Source organism: Sinohyriopsis cumingii, chromosome 17 (genome assembly GCF_028554795.1).
Source record: "Sinohyriopsis cumingii isolate HCF-2022 chromosome 17, ASM2855479v2, whole genome shotgun sequence".
Lineage (NCBI taxonomy): Eukaryota > Metazoa > Mollusca > Bivalvia > Unionida > Unionidae > Sinohyriopsis > Sinohyriopsis cumingii.
In genome coordinates, this window is record NC_142977.1 from 5,780,124 (window position 1) to 5,793,346 (window position 13,223).

The window sequence follows — 13,223 nt, forward strand, 5'->3', positions numbered from 1 at the left end:
TGGGCGGATCAATTAATGTTTGTGTTGGTAACGTCGACTGCCACACTGGAACATTAGAAAATCTGCTGACATACTTGAGAAACTCAACTGGCGGTGCTAAACCGTACGAATCAAAATAGATAATTCCACGTGGATCGATCGCGTAAGCAACCCAGTGAGTTCCCGGACCATCTTTGTTGTCGAGATTGATAATGCCAGTTTCTGGATTATTCGGTCGTTGCGGTAATTGATCTCGCATAAATACGCCTCTGAAATGTTTTACACGCAATTTTTTAACAGCATCGAGTAAATCAAAATTGCTCAACGGCGTTAGAATTTTTTTGGATACCATGATGGTGGAGTTCCTGGTAGTCTTAGACCGCGTCCCTTTTTTTTCTTGTATCCTTTTCCCGTTGCCTTTTTTAGTGCCATTCCAGCTGCAGTTCCAACTGCACCGAGTGCTGCGGCTTTTGCTACGGCTGGTGCTGCCGCGGCAATCAACGCCGGTATTGCTGCGAGAAGAGGAAATATTCCACCGGTTTTAGTCATGTCCTTGATAGCTGCAGCAGAGAAATCAAGTCGGACACCGGTTTTTGCTGTTAGTGCCTTATTAAAATGTTTAAGCTGAGTATTAGTCAACGACAATTTGTTTGGACCACCAGTAATCTGATCTCGTTTTAGTGTTATTGATGTCCCGCACGTGCTTGCGTTCTTTGATTGCAATTTCTTCGTTTGACCGGAAGTCAAGGTGACATTAACATGACTGTATGACATTATATCCTAAGTTTGATTTTAATTGCGTTACATATTCTCGATTGGAGCGTCGATGACCCTCATTCGTCCGCCAACACCTTCAAGCAGCATTGCTTTATCGGAGAGTATGACAGCAATCGCTCTGTAACCACCAGCAGGAACACCTACACGAGCTCGGAAATGTAGGTCGACAACAGATTGTTTAACCAGATCAAGATGTTCCAGCGAAAAGTAATAAATCGGATATAAACTCATAAAGTCTCGCTGTGATATTTGCAGGCCAGTGTCTACATTAAGGTCGCGCCCCATAAATGACATCAGACGATGATACGCGCGTGCGACACGATGATGTTCGAAATCTATTAATATATCCTCAGATGGCTCCTGATGCCCATTTATTCTCAACGAAACTTCAGAAACTCCAAGTGTATCAAATACCATTGGATTTCTTTCCTGGCTATCTGTTCTAGCACGGTATTGAAATGCAATGAAAATATGTCGTGGTGCTGATACTCCTTGTTGCGATGATATATGCCATGTAAACAACCCACCATTATCACCCTGAATAACGTCTGTGGTTGTTGTTTTCCAGGATAGCAGTGATTTACCGCCCGTGTCCATGAAAGACAACAGTCGTTGTTCTTCGGTGATTGACGGAGACAACACTGGCATCCACAACCACAGTTTAGTTAGTATTACCTGACCAGGGGCAACAGCAGCATCTCGCCAGATAGCGTCATTATCATCAGGTTTTCGCACAAGTACAACTGTGTGTTTGGCACCGAATATGACCTTGTGGACATCTCTGCAGAATCCAAAGATGTGAGACAATGGAATCACACCTGAGAACTCTTCATCTCCACTTAACATCGATCTACGTGTTGCAAAACCCAAATTAAAATTTTCGTTCATCGATGCAACTGCGTCACCGGCATTATTCATTGTTACATTCCTGTTCTCGGGGCTGTCGGTTATATCCTTTGCAAACATCATTGATGGTCCGGCTGATCTGGTGTAATCATCCGAGTATCTCGCCAACCCGAGAATTGTTGTGGCAACGTCGACGTTATCATGAATTGTTTCAATTTCTTTTCCATCTATCATGTAAATAGCGGATTTAAATAACGCCATGATGCCGTTGTTAACAAATCCAACTCGGTCGCCGATTCCGTAGTTAGTGTTATCATTCTTTAAAAGCCTACCTTCAACTTCGATGAAGGCCTCAGCGGGCAAGAAGTATCTACTTGTATCCTGGACCTGTAGTTCAATTCTTCCGCGTTGGTTAGGATCACGTGCTTCATAAGAATAATATTGAAAATCACGTACAGAATCATCTTTAAGTACTGGTTTGGACATATCAAACGCGTCATTGGATTTTCGTGCAAACATTATTATTATTTGTGATGATCTAATTAAAATGTTATCGTCACCGGAAACCACTACCAGCTATCAAATTAGCAGTTACACTATCTTGCAACGCTTTGGAGGTAATTCCTGCTGTTGCGATCTCAGCTAATTTCTGATTTACGGCCTTATTTACTACGCTACTAACATTTGCCGGCATAGCTTCAGTGGATGGTAGTTTTACTGGCACCAACCTCTCGACTGGGTTTTTTTTTCGTATCAGCTGTGCTAGTCGATCCTTGATTGATTGAAATGCTTTCCCGGCAAGACTACCAACAGTGCCAATGGCTTTATCCTTGACAACATCAGCGGCTTTCATCGCGAATTGTTTTGCTAACGGTCCAGCTTTCGGAGCGATTCTTGTGACTAAATCCCTAACAACATCACCGACTCCATCTCCGTAAACAACCTCGTATACTGGTAATCGTGAGTTTACTACTCTGACACTTCTTGGTCTGCGAAAAGAATCGTGTAGTATCATTTTATTTAATTATTGTTTATCTAACTGAATTTGCTAGCAAATTTAATTATTAGTCGCTGTGGTAACCGTCTGCGAGTTCATCAATGAGCCCCCGGTAGATGCTGATATCCATGATGCCACGCTGAAATAGTCTCTGACAGATATCTGCGGCTTCATTTATAATTTCCGGAGAATTGTTTCCGGCACGTCTTCCTCCGATGAGAACTTCCAACCGTGATACATCATCGATGATATTATTAGGGCAGGCAATAAAACCGGATCCTAAACCCTCCCCTGTTGATGGTACAATTCTTGGGGATAAAATGTCTTGAGGCAAACTTTCAGAAGATGTTGTTAAGCTAATTATCGGCGACCTAGTTTGTTTGAATTTTTGGCCCCGCGGACTTCCTTCAGATGCAGCCTCGTATTCACTTAACGGAGTTAGGTCAGGATCTATTGCTCTTCGCCGTGAAGGATATTGTTGTCGTTCTGTGTGTTGCAACGGTGATTTTTCTTCTTGAGGTTGCGATGGTGGAATTTCAAGTTTACGTATAGCATCTACAAGTCTATCGTATTTTGTATCGTCCCTGCTGATTTGTTTTTTATTTTCACGTATACGATACGAATATTTGATAAAATTATCATCTGTCATAGAACCGTGTTCTGGGTTTAAAGACACATCTCTTCTAATCAATCCTAACAGTATTGTCTCAGGTAATTTCTCTTCTGGTACATTTTTAAGAAGTTCAATATAATCCGGCGTAAATCTTTTGGCGGGGTCAGTAATTCTCCCTGTTACTCGCTTACCAGCAGGTACTGACACAACAACTTCATCGGGTGGAGGCGGGGGTTTAAGTCCAGCTGAAATATCCTGTAAAATTTTCCTTTGCTCTATTAAAGCCTCTTTGGTAACAGCTGCGGATTTTTCAGTAGCTTTGGTCACGGGTTTAAATAATTCCTCCGTAGTCTCTGCAAAGCCTTCCCGTGCTTGCTGTCTTAGTTGTAATTTTTGTCTGACACTATCACGGACAGGAAGAAATTTCTGAATTGCTTCGAGACGTTCTCGAGCTAATCTAGTCGTATGTGCTTCTCCAATATTTGCCATTATTTATTTGTCAATGATTTAATTCCGCTAACATAAAAATGTTTTTCCTTGGAAACTCATTTCGTAGAGCAGCAGAGGGGATGGACCCGACCCATGGATTTTTCAATAACGACCCCGCCACGGAAACTGTTTCAGATTTATTGAAGTAACCCAAGTTGTCAGTGCAAACTCAACGAGTTTGTCCCTGGAAACTCTTCGAGTTTTCGGGGGACATTTTTTTTTGTCCTGTATTCTGAATAGAAGGGTTTATTTCGTCGAAATAAGCCCTCTATCGAGGAATAGTTTCCTGGAGGGGTTTATTGTGCAAAAAGTTTCGGTCTGTACAGCCCCTCTGCTGCTACACCAAACAATGTCAGTATGGTTAATTATCAATCCTTTAATTGGCTTTGATGTATTGTTTACTCAAACCAGATGACTTACCCTTCAGTTGTAATCAAGGGAGTCAATGCACCTGGATAAATGAAAGACACTTTACCAACATTACTGTCAGAGTCCTTTATGAAATGGCAGTTTTGATTCTTTAATATTAGTTTGATTACATAGAGGATTAACTTTAACATCTGATTTCGTGTTTGAAGTGAAATAGTTACACTAATTAATGAACTGTCTCTGCTCATATTTAAAGGACAAAATACATGTTATGATGACTTTAAAAGTAGCTATCAAGTAAGGTGATATTTATTATGTGGATACATTGATTTGACTAAAAATTATTTTTGCAAGTAAGTAAATATGGAAGTTCAGAGAAGGAAAATTCATCTGAAATTGGTAGGGTAAAATGTAAGACTACCAATAATTGTGGTAACTATCCAAAAAGACTTAAGCCAGACTCAGTGGCAACAAGAAAAAATGTCAAATATAACAGTACTAAGAGACAGAAAATTTCAGCTGCATTGGACTGATAATTAACCATAGGCTTGATTTCCATGTTTTGCATTTATTGCAGGCAGTATCTCAGACTTGCACAGGTTGGAAATTCATTGGGCATGTTTGTGTTGTTGTTGTAGGGTTTAATGCCATTTTTTTAGCACACGATATGCTATACATGGCAGCCAGTATCAGTGGTGGAGGAAGAATCTGGGAAATCTCTAGAGAACCTACAAACCCACGAGGAGCTACTGGCAGGCTCTCTCACATACTCACATTGGCTAAACCTGAGACTCAAACCCATACAGGCAATGGTGAGATGGCCGTGATCTGTAATGGTGAGGGCTTTAGACCATTTGGCCACTAAGGGCCCCAGTATGTTTTTTGAATGGATCTGATAAATTCAAGATTGCTCCAATCAAGTCTGATGACATTTTTGGACCTCACAAGGCCTGCGTTCTGGCAGTACAATATACATGTAAATGCATGACACTAGACAGCATATACAGAATACCCCTCCTCCTTGAAGTTTGGTTTGCTAGTAGCAAGGGCCCTTTCAGAAGTAAATGAGTCTGAAGTGGGGAAAAAATAGAAGTTCAGTTTAACAATACATAGAGACTAGAACATCATGGAAAATCATTTTTTAGATGGAAATTCTCTGTGTGCTCCAGGAGGAGAATGGTTGTTGAATGTTGTGCAAATTATAAGAACCGATTCATGGCAAGAGACTTCATTCAATCTGTTGATCAAGTCTTCAGAGAAGAAGCTAGGGAAAGTCTGAATTCCAGTAAATTTGTTTCCGTTGTTGCTGAGGCCACTGCATTGGACCAAGAAAAACAATAGAAAACAGAAAATCTCTGAAGTACTAAAATATTGTTATATTAGTCTTTATTTCTGAAGCATTCATTTCAATAAAAATATATATTATACATTGTTTTATTTGTTCCTTGTATGGCTTAAACTGTATACATGTCATCAGATCCTGACAAATGCTTGAAATGTTTGGACATGTGAAAAGGTAGGTTGAAAGAGTGAAATTTCTGAAACCACTTGTCCTGGACAAGACAGTGAAAAAGAATTTGCTCATCTGTGTTTTCTTACATCCCATGAGAGGAGAACACCACTGCCACATTATGTAAATGGTGGCAGATTTTTACCTGGAGAAAACTGTGCTTTGATAATTGTATGACATTCAGTTTAGCTTATATTTTTGCTCCAGTGCAGAATTGAAGATTTGGCCAAATAGGAAAAAGTTGATTTATAATGAATGAAAGCATCAGTGTATATGTGTTCTCAAGTGCAAAATTAAGAGAGCTTTTTTTAATATGTAAAGAAAACTTAGCAGAACAACATGTAATGAAAACTTAGCAGAACAACATGTAATGAAAACTTAGCAGAACAGCATGTTTTCCTTCCAAGAATGAGTAAAAGGAACTTTTATTATTGTGAATTAAATCCCAAATAATCCTAAAAGTTATGTCACAAGTCCAAAAGTAACAAATATTTTAATTAATTTGAGTGGTGTTCCAAGTGAATTCCAGTCTTTAATATGCTTAGGTACCAGTAGTCTTGAAATATCACAATGATATAATCCAGAAGTTCTTGGTATGAGTCCTCAGTAATCCCAAAGTACATGTAGTGTTTTAGTCAAATTGTGAATGTGCATTTTGTAACTTCAATGAATAATTTAAATAAATAATCCATTTCAGATTATAACTTAATATAACTTAAAGTGATTCCACAAAGACTGATAATAAAAATATAAATTGTTTACTTGTTCTTATTTATATATACCGGTAGAATGACTTATGACCCAGGTAATTTCCATTAGAAATCGCCATCAGATTTGTAAACAAGGTCAGGTCTGTTTACTTAACAATAGAGTGGTTTAATGGGTCAGTTGGGAGGTATCTTTACTTGATGAGTATACCACCTACGTATCCTTGGCACTTAAAAAGTTTTCCCTTGTTGGACTCTGTGGCAGGTGGGTGAACATGGGTGAGACTATAAAACAAGACATAATGGAAAACAAAAACAAAAACCAAAACCAACTAAAATGATCTAAAGCTTTATCTGACTTGGATGATGAGCCATGTAGCATGGAATCATTCCCACACAAGATTCAACAAAACTGATTGCTTCACTGTCACCACTTATAGTTGGAAAAACTATACTTGGCCTAGTCGGCATGCCTTAAAGTGTGAAGAAACTCAAATCCATTAGCTTGCTCATTTAATGAGGATGCAAAATACAAACAGAAAATATTCAGACTTTCTATGATATTCCAGTTACTTCTTTTGCTCATTCAACACTTAACTCTTCCAAAGGTGTCATTCGATGCCGTGACCTCGCCCGGGTCAGCAACACTGAAATCATTAAGGGAATGAAGAATCATCGAATTCATATCAAAAGCGGTGCACAATTGCAGGACACCAATACCATCATACTTACCTTTACCACACCAACACTACCTTTGGTAGTAAAAGTTGGCTTTTTTCAGGTTAAAGTTGAAGTGTATATTCCAAATCCTCTCTGTTTTTTGAAGTGTCAGAAGTATGGTCACTACGAAGAGAGATGCTCCAGAAGCCCTGTATGTGGTCGATGCTGCGAAACCAGCCATCGAGAAGCAGATTGCAACGTGAATCCCCATTATGCAAATTGTGGCAAAGGTCACCATATGAATTCTAAAGACTGCGAGACCTGGAAACTAGAGGAGATCCAGAGTGTAAAATATACATCAAACATCCCCTTCAAACATTCCCAGAGGCCAGAAAGATGGTCGAATCCTGAACCCATCTACCTTCTCAACTGTTGTAACCTGATACAACAGCAACTACTAATGTTCCACATTACAAGGCAGAAAGAAATACAATCTCCATGCAGACGACTTTCAACACCCCCAATTACCTAAATCTCTGTTTTTACAAAGAAACAACAAACAAACAGGCAGTCTCATGACTCATGACCCCATAAAGCTGCACAATAGATTTGGCAACTTTGAGGACAATGGTGCAGATGAAACTGTTCCATATTCTCAGGGTGGCTCCAAACCTACTCCCTTTTTAACACCTACTTTAAAAGTGTTGATAGGGCCTCAGGAGGAGTTTCTGTTGTGAACAGTAGGGCCCCTTTTAACGTCATCCCGTTAAACACAAATTTGCAAGACATTGCTGTAAGTGTCACTGTACAAAAAAGTGATCACCTTTTATTCTATTTATATACCACAAAACACCAATCTAGTACCAAGCAAATTAGACTTGTTCAACAGGTTCCAGCACCATTTGTTTTGCTCGGGGATTTAAATGCCCATAAAAATCACATAAGTGACGGAGGCCACAAAGTAGAAGACTTCATTCCTAGACACAATTTGTGTCTATATAAAAACTAAATCGCCGACATATTTACACCCAGGAACAGGGTACATACATGTGTATCACTTTGACAATTTGTTCTCCTTCACTGCTTTTGGACTGTGATTGGAAGGATGCTGATGACCTTCACAGCAGTGATCAATTTCCAATCTCCCCTGAAAATATTAACTCTACAATTGATGACACAATTCCACAGTGGAATACAAAGAAAGCCGACTGGGCCAAGTTTGAAACACTCTGTAAAACTATGCTGAATGAAGATACCCTTTTCAACGTTAATGACCCTATTCAGCATTTTACTTCTGTTTTAATCGAGATAACAGAAGAATCCATTCCTAAGTCCTCACTGATCTGTAAAAGAACCAAAAACCTTGGGTCACTAAAGAATGTAAAGAGGCCATTAGACTGCTGAGAAGCAGAGAAAATTTAACAATTGTCTGATGCCCAAAAATTTAAGTAAGTACTGCATTCTCTGGGCTAAAGCTCGCCACTCAATCAAAGAAAGCAAATGAGCATCATTGAAGAAATGTTTCTTCTTTTAACTCCGTTCCTCTATTAAAAAAGTTTGGGACACAATCCCCAAAATAAATGGAAAGAGAAAACAATTCTTTCCGACATCTGAAATCGAAAAGTAACAATTTTAGCTCAAAACGTGACATAGCAAATATTCTTGCTTACAGTTTCTCGAAAAATTCCTCATCATCTAATTTTTCAGAAGCCTTAAGAAGATTGAAAAATCAAAAAGAAAATTCACAAATTCACATCCAGCAACTTGGAAGGTTATAACCACTGCTGGAGACACTGCTGGAGCTTATGCAGGCTTTAAACAAGGCCCATGATACAACCCCTGCACCTGACGAAATACATTTTTTAAACATCTTCCAGAATCATCATTAATATCTCTCTTGAAAATCTTCAATGATTTATGGATTACTGGTAATGTGCCTATGATTTGGAAAGAAGCAACAGTAATATCTGTTCCCAAACCAGGTAAAGATAGCACTGATCCTACCAACTATCAACCTATTGCACTGATGAGTTGTGTGTGCAAAACAGTGGAACGAATAATCAATTCTGGGCTTGTATGGTACTTGGAGACCTATAATAATTTAATATCTCCTTTCCAAAGTGGCTTTTGTTATGGCCGCAACACGAATGACCGTATGGTTAGACTGGAAACATTTATTCACGACACTTTTATCAAGAAGGAACATTTAGTAGCGGTTTTCTTTGATTTAGAAAAGGCATATGACAAGACATAGAAGTACGGGATACTAAATGACCTGCACGATCTCGGTCTAAAAGGCCGTCTGCCCTCTTTGAATAGCATCACCAAGTATTTGGATCCTTGTGTGGATTGCTCGCTATACGTTGATCATTTTCTATGTTATCGATCAAAGCACATGCATACAATTGAAAGACAACTACAACAAAATATAGACAAGATTCAAAATTGGACCAATACCAACGGTTTCAAATTTTCAAAGTAAAAAACAGTTACGAAGACATGATGACGAACCTAAACTCATGCTGGATGGAACAGCTATACCAGTTGTTGAGGAAACAAAATTTCTAGGTATTCGACAAAAAACCGACCTTCATTCCACACATAAAGAACTTGAAAGCTATAATCTCTAGATTACTTAAAGTAGTAGCACACACAGGGTGGGGTGCTGATAGAAAAGTCATCCTCAATTTATATAGAACATTTATTCGCTCCAAACTTGACCATGGTTGAATTGTTTATGGTTCAGCCAGAACGTCATGTTTGAAGATGCTTGACCCAATTCATCATCAAGGAATAAGACTCGCTCTGGGAGCATTTAAGACATCCCCATGTGAGAGCATTCTCGCTGAAGCAAACAAACCACCTTTAGCACATCGTAGAGAAATGCTTTCCATGCATTATGCTCTCAAATTAAGATCAAACATTCTGAATCCTGCTTTTTCAGCTGTTTTTCAATCCAAATACAAAACCTTATGCGAAAATAAACCAAACGCCATACCTTCCTTTGGCATTAGAATAACACCCAGCCATGACCATATAAAATTTGATCTAACATTCAGAAAACATCCATCTCTGAAACACCTCCCTGGCTACTTAAGCAACCAAATGTACTTTTTATAGTACACGATGGAATAAAATCGGAGACAAACCCTTCCATCTCCCATAGCTCTTATCATGAGATCCTCACCGAATTTAAAAACTACACAATAGTTTATACTGACAGATCAAAGGATGAGGAAAAGGCTGTTGTAGCCTTTGTTAGTGGGAAACAACAAAAGTTCGCTTACCAAATGATACATTGATTTCTTTATAGCTGAAATCAGAGCATAGACCTTGCTCTGCAATATATCAAAAGCATACATATTTTAAACAGCATTATCTATTCCAACTTGGCTATCAGTACTTCAGTCACTACACAATAGAAAACTGGAAAATCCATTATTAACCAATATCCTCATAAAAAATACTGAGCTGAGTACCTCCTACAATATAATATACTGTTACCCAGCCATATTGGTATTAAAGGCAATGAAAAAGCAGATTGCACTGCTAAAATGGCCCTATCCCTGGAACCATCTGATTTTAAAATACTGATTTATTCTGATTTTAAACCTAGTATCAAAGAGTCTTTATGTCAGAAGTGGCAGGCATCATGGAATGAAGCAGTGAATAACAAACTTCATGCAATCAAGCCAACCCTCGGAGAATGGACTCCTTCCTACAGAACCATTGCAAGAATCAAAATTGGTCATACTTATATAACCCACTGAAACATGCTAAAGGCAACCCCCCCCCAGTCAATTGCTTGAAATGAACCACTTAATGTTAAGTACTTTATGACAGAGTGTTTCGACCTACAACCTCTGCGCAATCAGTACTACAATGTACATGACTTTTTGATACAATAAAAGTCTCTTCTATTTTGGAATTTTTGAAAGAAGTAAACATTTATTCTAAGATATGACTTTTATGCTATCACTTGAGTATTTTTACGTAATATATATATATATATACCGTCCTTGATACTCAATACCCTCTCATCTAAATCTTCATTAACACACACCATTTACATTCCCCATTCAACGAAAAGCTTTATATATTACCCTTACCATCTTATCGTTTTACTTTGTAACTGTTTTATATTTCTATCGCTGGTCAATAAGAAACCTTTTATCTCTTTTAAATAATCCTACATATAACCTTTTGTATGGCGCCAAATAGCCTAACAATTCTGATACCCCGTAAAAATACAATCAATCAATCAATCAATCACTAAACTCATAAACATCCTATTTATAAACTACAATCATGGAAAAAAGTTAGCTATGTAAACATGTTTACAAATGACCATTATCTTGAAGTACAATCTACAGTCATGGACAGAAGTTAAGCACACAAAGTTAATTCATTAAGTTCACAAAGCTAAACAAGGTTGAATGCATGACTGTGAAATTGATAAGGCTGCTAAATAGTTCATACAGAAGCATCAAAAAGATTGAACTAATACATTTTTTTTTACCATTACATTGATAAAGTTTTGTTTCAACAACAATTAAAAATTGCTATCAGTTGCTCTAAAATATATAGTTGACGTTGATTTTATTGTTTTGTCGAAAGAAGTGGCACCATCTTGTATTGCATCCATTATTCAATTTTAAATTCAGTTTTGCTTTTAGCCATGACTCCACCTGAGTGGATGGATTCCACCTGTGAGCATGCTGTTTTCATGATTATATTAACTGTATGGAGAAAAATGACATCCATAAAAATACATCCTTTAATTTGGTTTGATATTTGAATAAAATTTGAGATTATATTAAGAAAGACTATGATCAGAGACTCATTTTGAAATGACTTGGAGAAGAAATTAAATAAGTAAATATGGTTGTGTACTGCAGGCTTTATGTCAAGCAGAATGTTTGCCGACAATTACAGTTACTGAGGCTGTATGGAATGAATGCTAATTTTATTAATGGTATATTGATTTGCTTTGTCTAAAGAGAAGTTGCACTGTTTTATGGGGATTGATTAATTAACCTAAATGTCAGTTGGAAAGATCATATGATTTTGTGTAAGAAAGAACCTAATTGAACAGCTGAAAAAATTGATAATTCTTATTGTAAAACTTCACCACAGCATCAGTCAGGAGTAAAGTTTCAATACAACTTTTTTTGTAAGGATACAAGATGAATGTTTTATTGTGTGTATTTTTGTAAACATTTAGAGTACCAAGGAAAAACATGTTATTTGAGTATTTGAAAAAGATCCATTTGTTTTCTTCAGTTGGCTAGAAAATGTCTGGTAAAATGTCTCGCTGTGCCCATGTGACAGCCATCGGTTCCCATGTATCATGGGAAGATCTGAAAGAAAAGCAGGAGGTAAGTTAATAACAGAAAATTTAATTTGATATAGAAAGGAAAATTCAATTTGATATAAAATGGAAAATTTAATTTGGTATAAAATGGAAAATTTATTTTGATATAAATTGAAGGAAGTTAATGGCATGCTATAGTTGAACTGAATTGGAACTGGTTTCTGAATCGAATCAAATTTGAAGTATGGGGGAAGTCAACTGCCCAGTTGTATGGCTAAAATAAATATTAACATTTTTGCATTGATAAGAAACCTGATGCACAATCGATACAGACACATACAGGAAAGCTAATGTTGTTTTTTATATATAAAAAATGGGTACATTGTTATTTACAGTATAGCCATAAATGGATATAAGAAGATTACACACATTTTAAATGGATATAAGACAATTACACACACTTTAATTGGATATGAGATGATTACACACACTTTAATTGGATATAAGAAGATTACACACACTTTAAATGGATATAAGAGGATTACACACACTTTAAATGGATATAAGACGATTACACACACTTTAAATGGAGCATAGCCTAGTTCTAATTATATACATTTATATTTAATTTAACAACAGTATGTTCTGTGCTTATATCTTTATGATGTTTGTACAAACATAACTGTTATGATTACTATCATGTTATTCATATGTCACAAAATAATTTTAAAAAGAAGCTTACAAAGAACATATCTGTTGGAGATTATTTTCATTCAGTTATCCTGAAAACAGTAAAAACCCAAGTTTTGAAAAGTTAATAAAGATTAAAAAATCCTTCAGTTGTTTTCATCAACATAATTTTTCATTCTCATTGAGAAATGTGTTTATTTGAAGATCGATGTTAATTTAAATTTTCTGTATATACATGCGTACAAGTGAGATCCAGTTCCAAACTGCATAGA

The 13,223-nt window shown here is 37.1% G+C and overlaps 1 protein-coding gene across 4 annotated transcripts in view; it reads left to right on the forward strand.

The window, feature by feature from the left end:
- The window catches only part of LOC149777687 (ubiquitin carboxyl-terminal hydrolase 20-like), a 119,249-nt gene that overhangs the window by 13,774 nt on the left and 92,252 nt on the right, over positions 1–13,223 (forward strand). For all 4 annotated transcript variants that reach the window (XM_089938734.1, XM_089938738.1, XM_089938737.1 and 1 more), the window contains one exon: positions 12,231–12,325. In XM_089938734.1, the coding sequence (XP_089794860.1) occupies positions 12,242–12,325 (84 nt within the window). In that variant the 5' untranslated portion in view covers positions 12,231–12,241. The remainder of the gene's footprint in view (positions 1–12,230; positions 12,326–13,223) is intronic.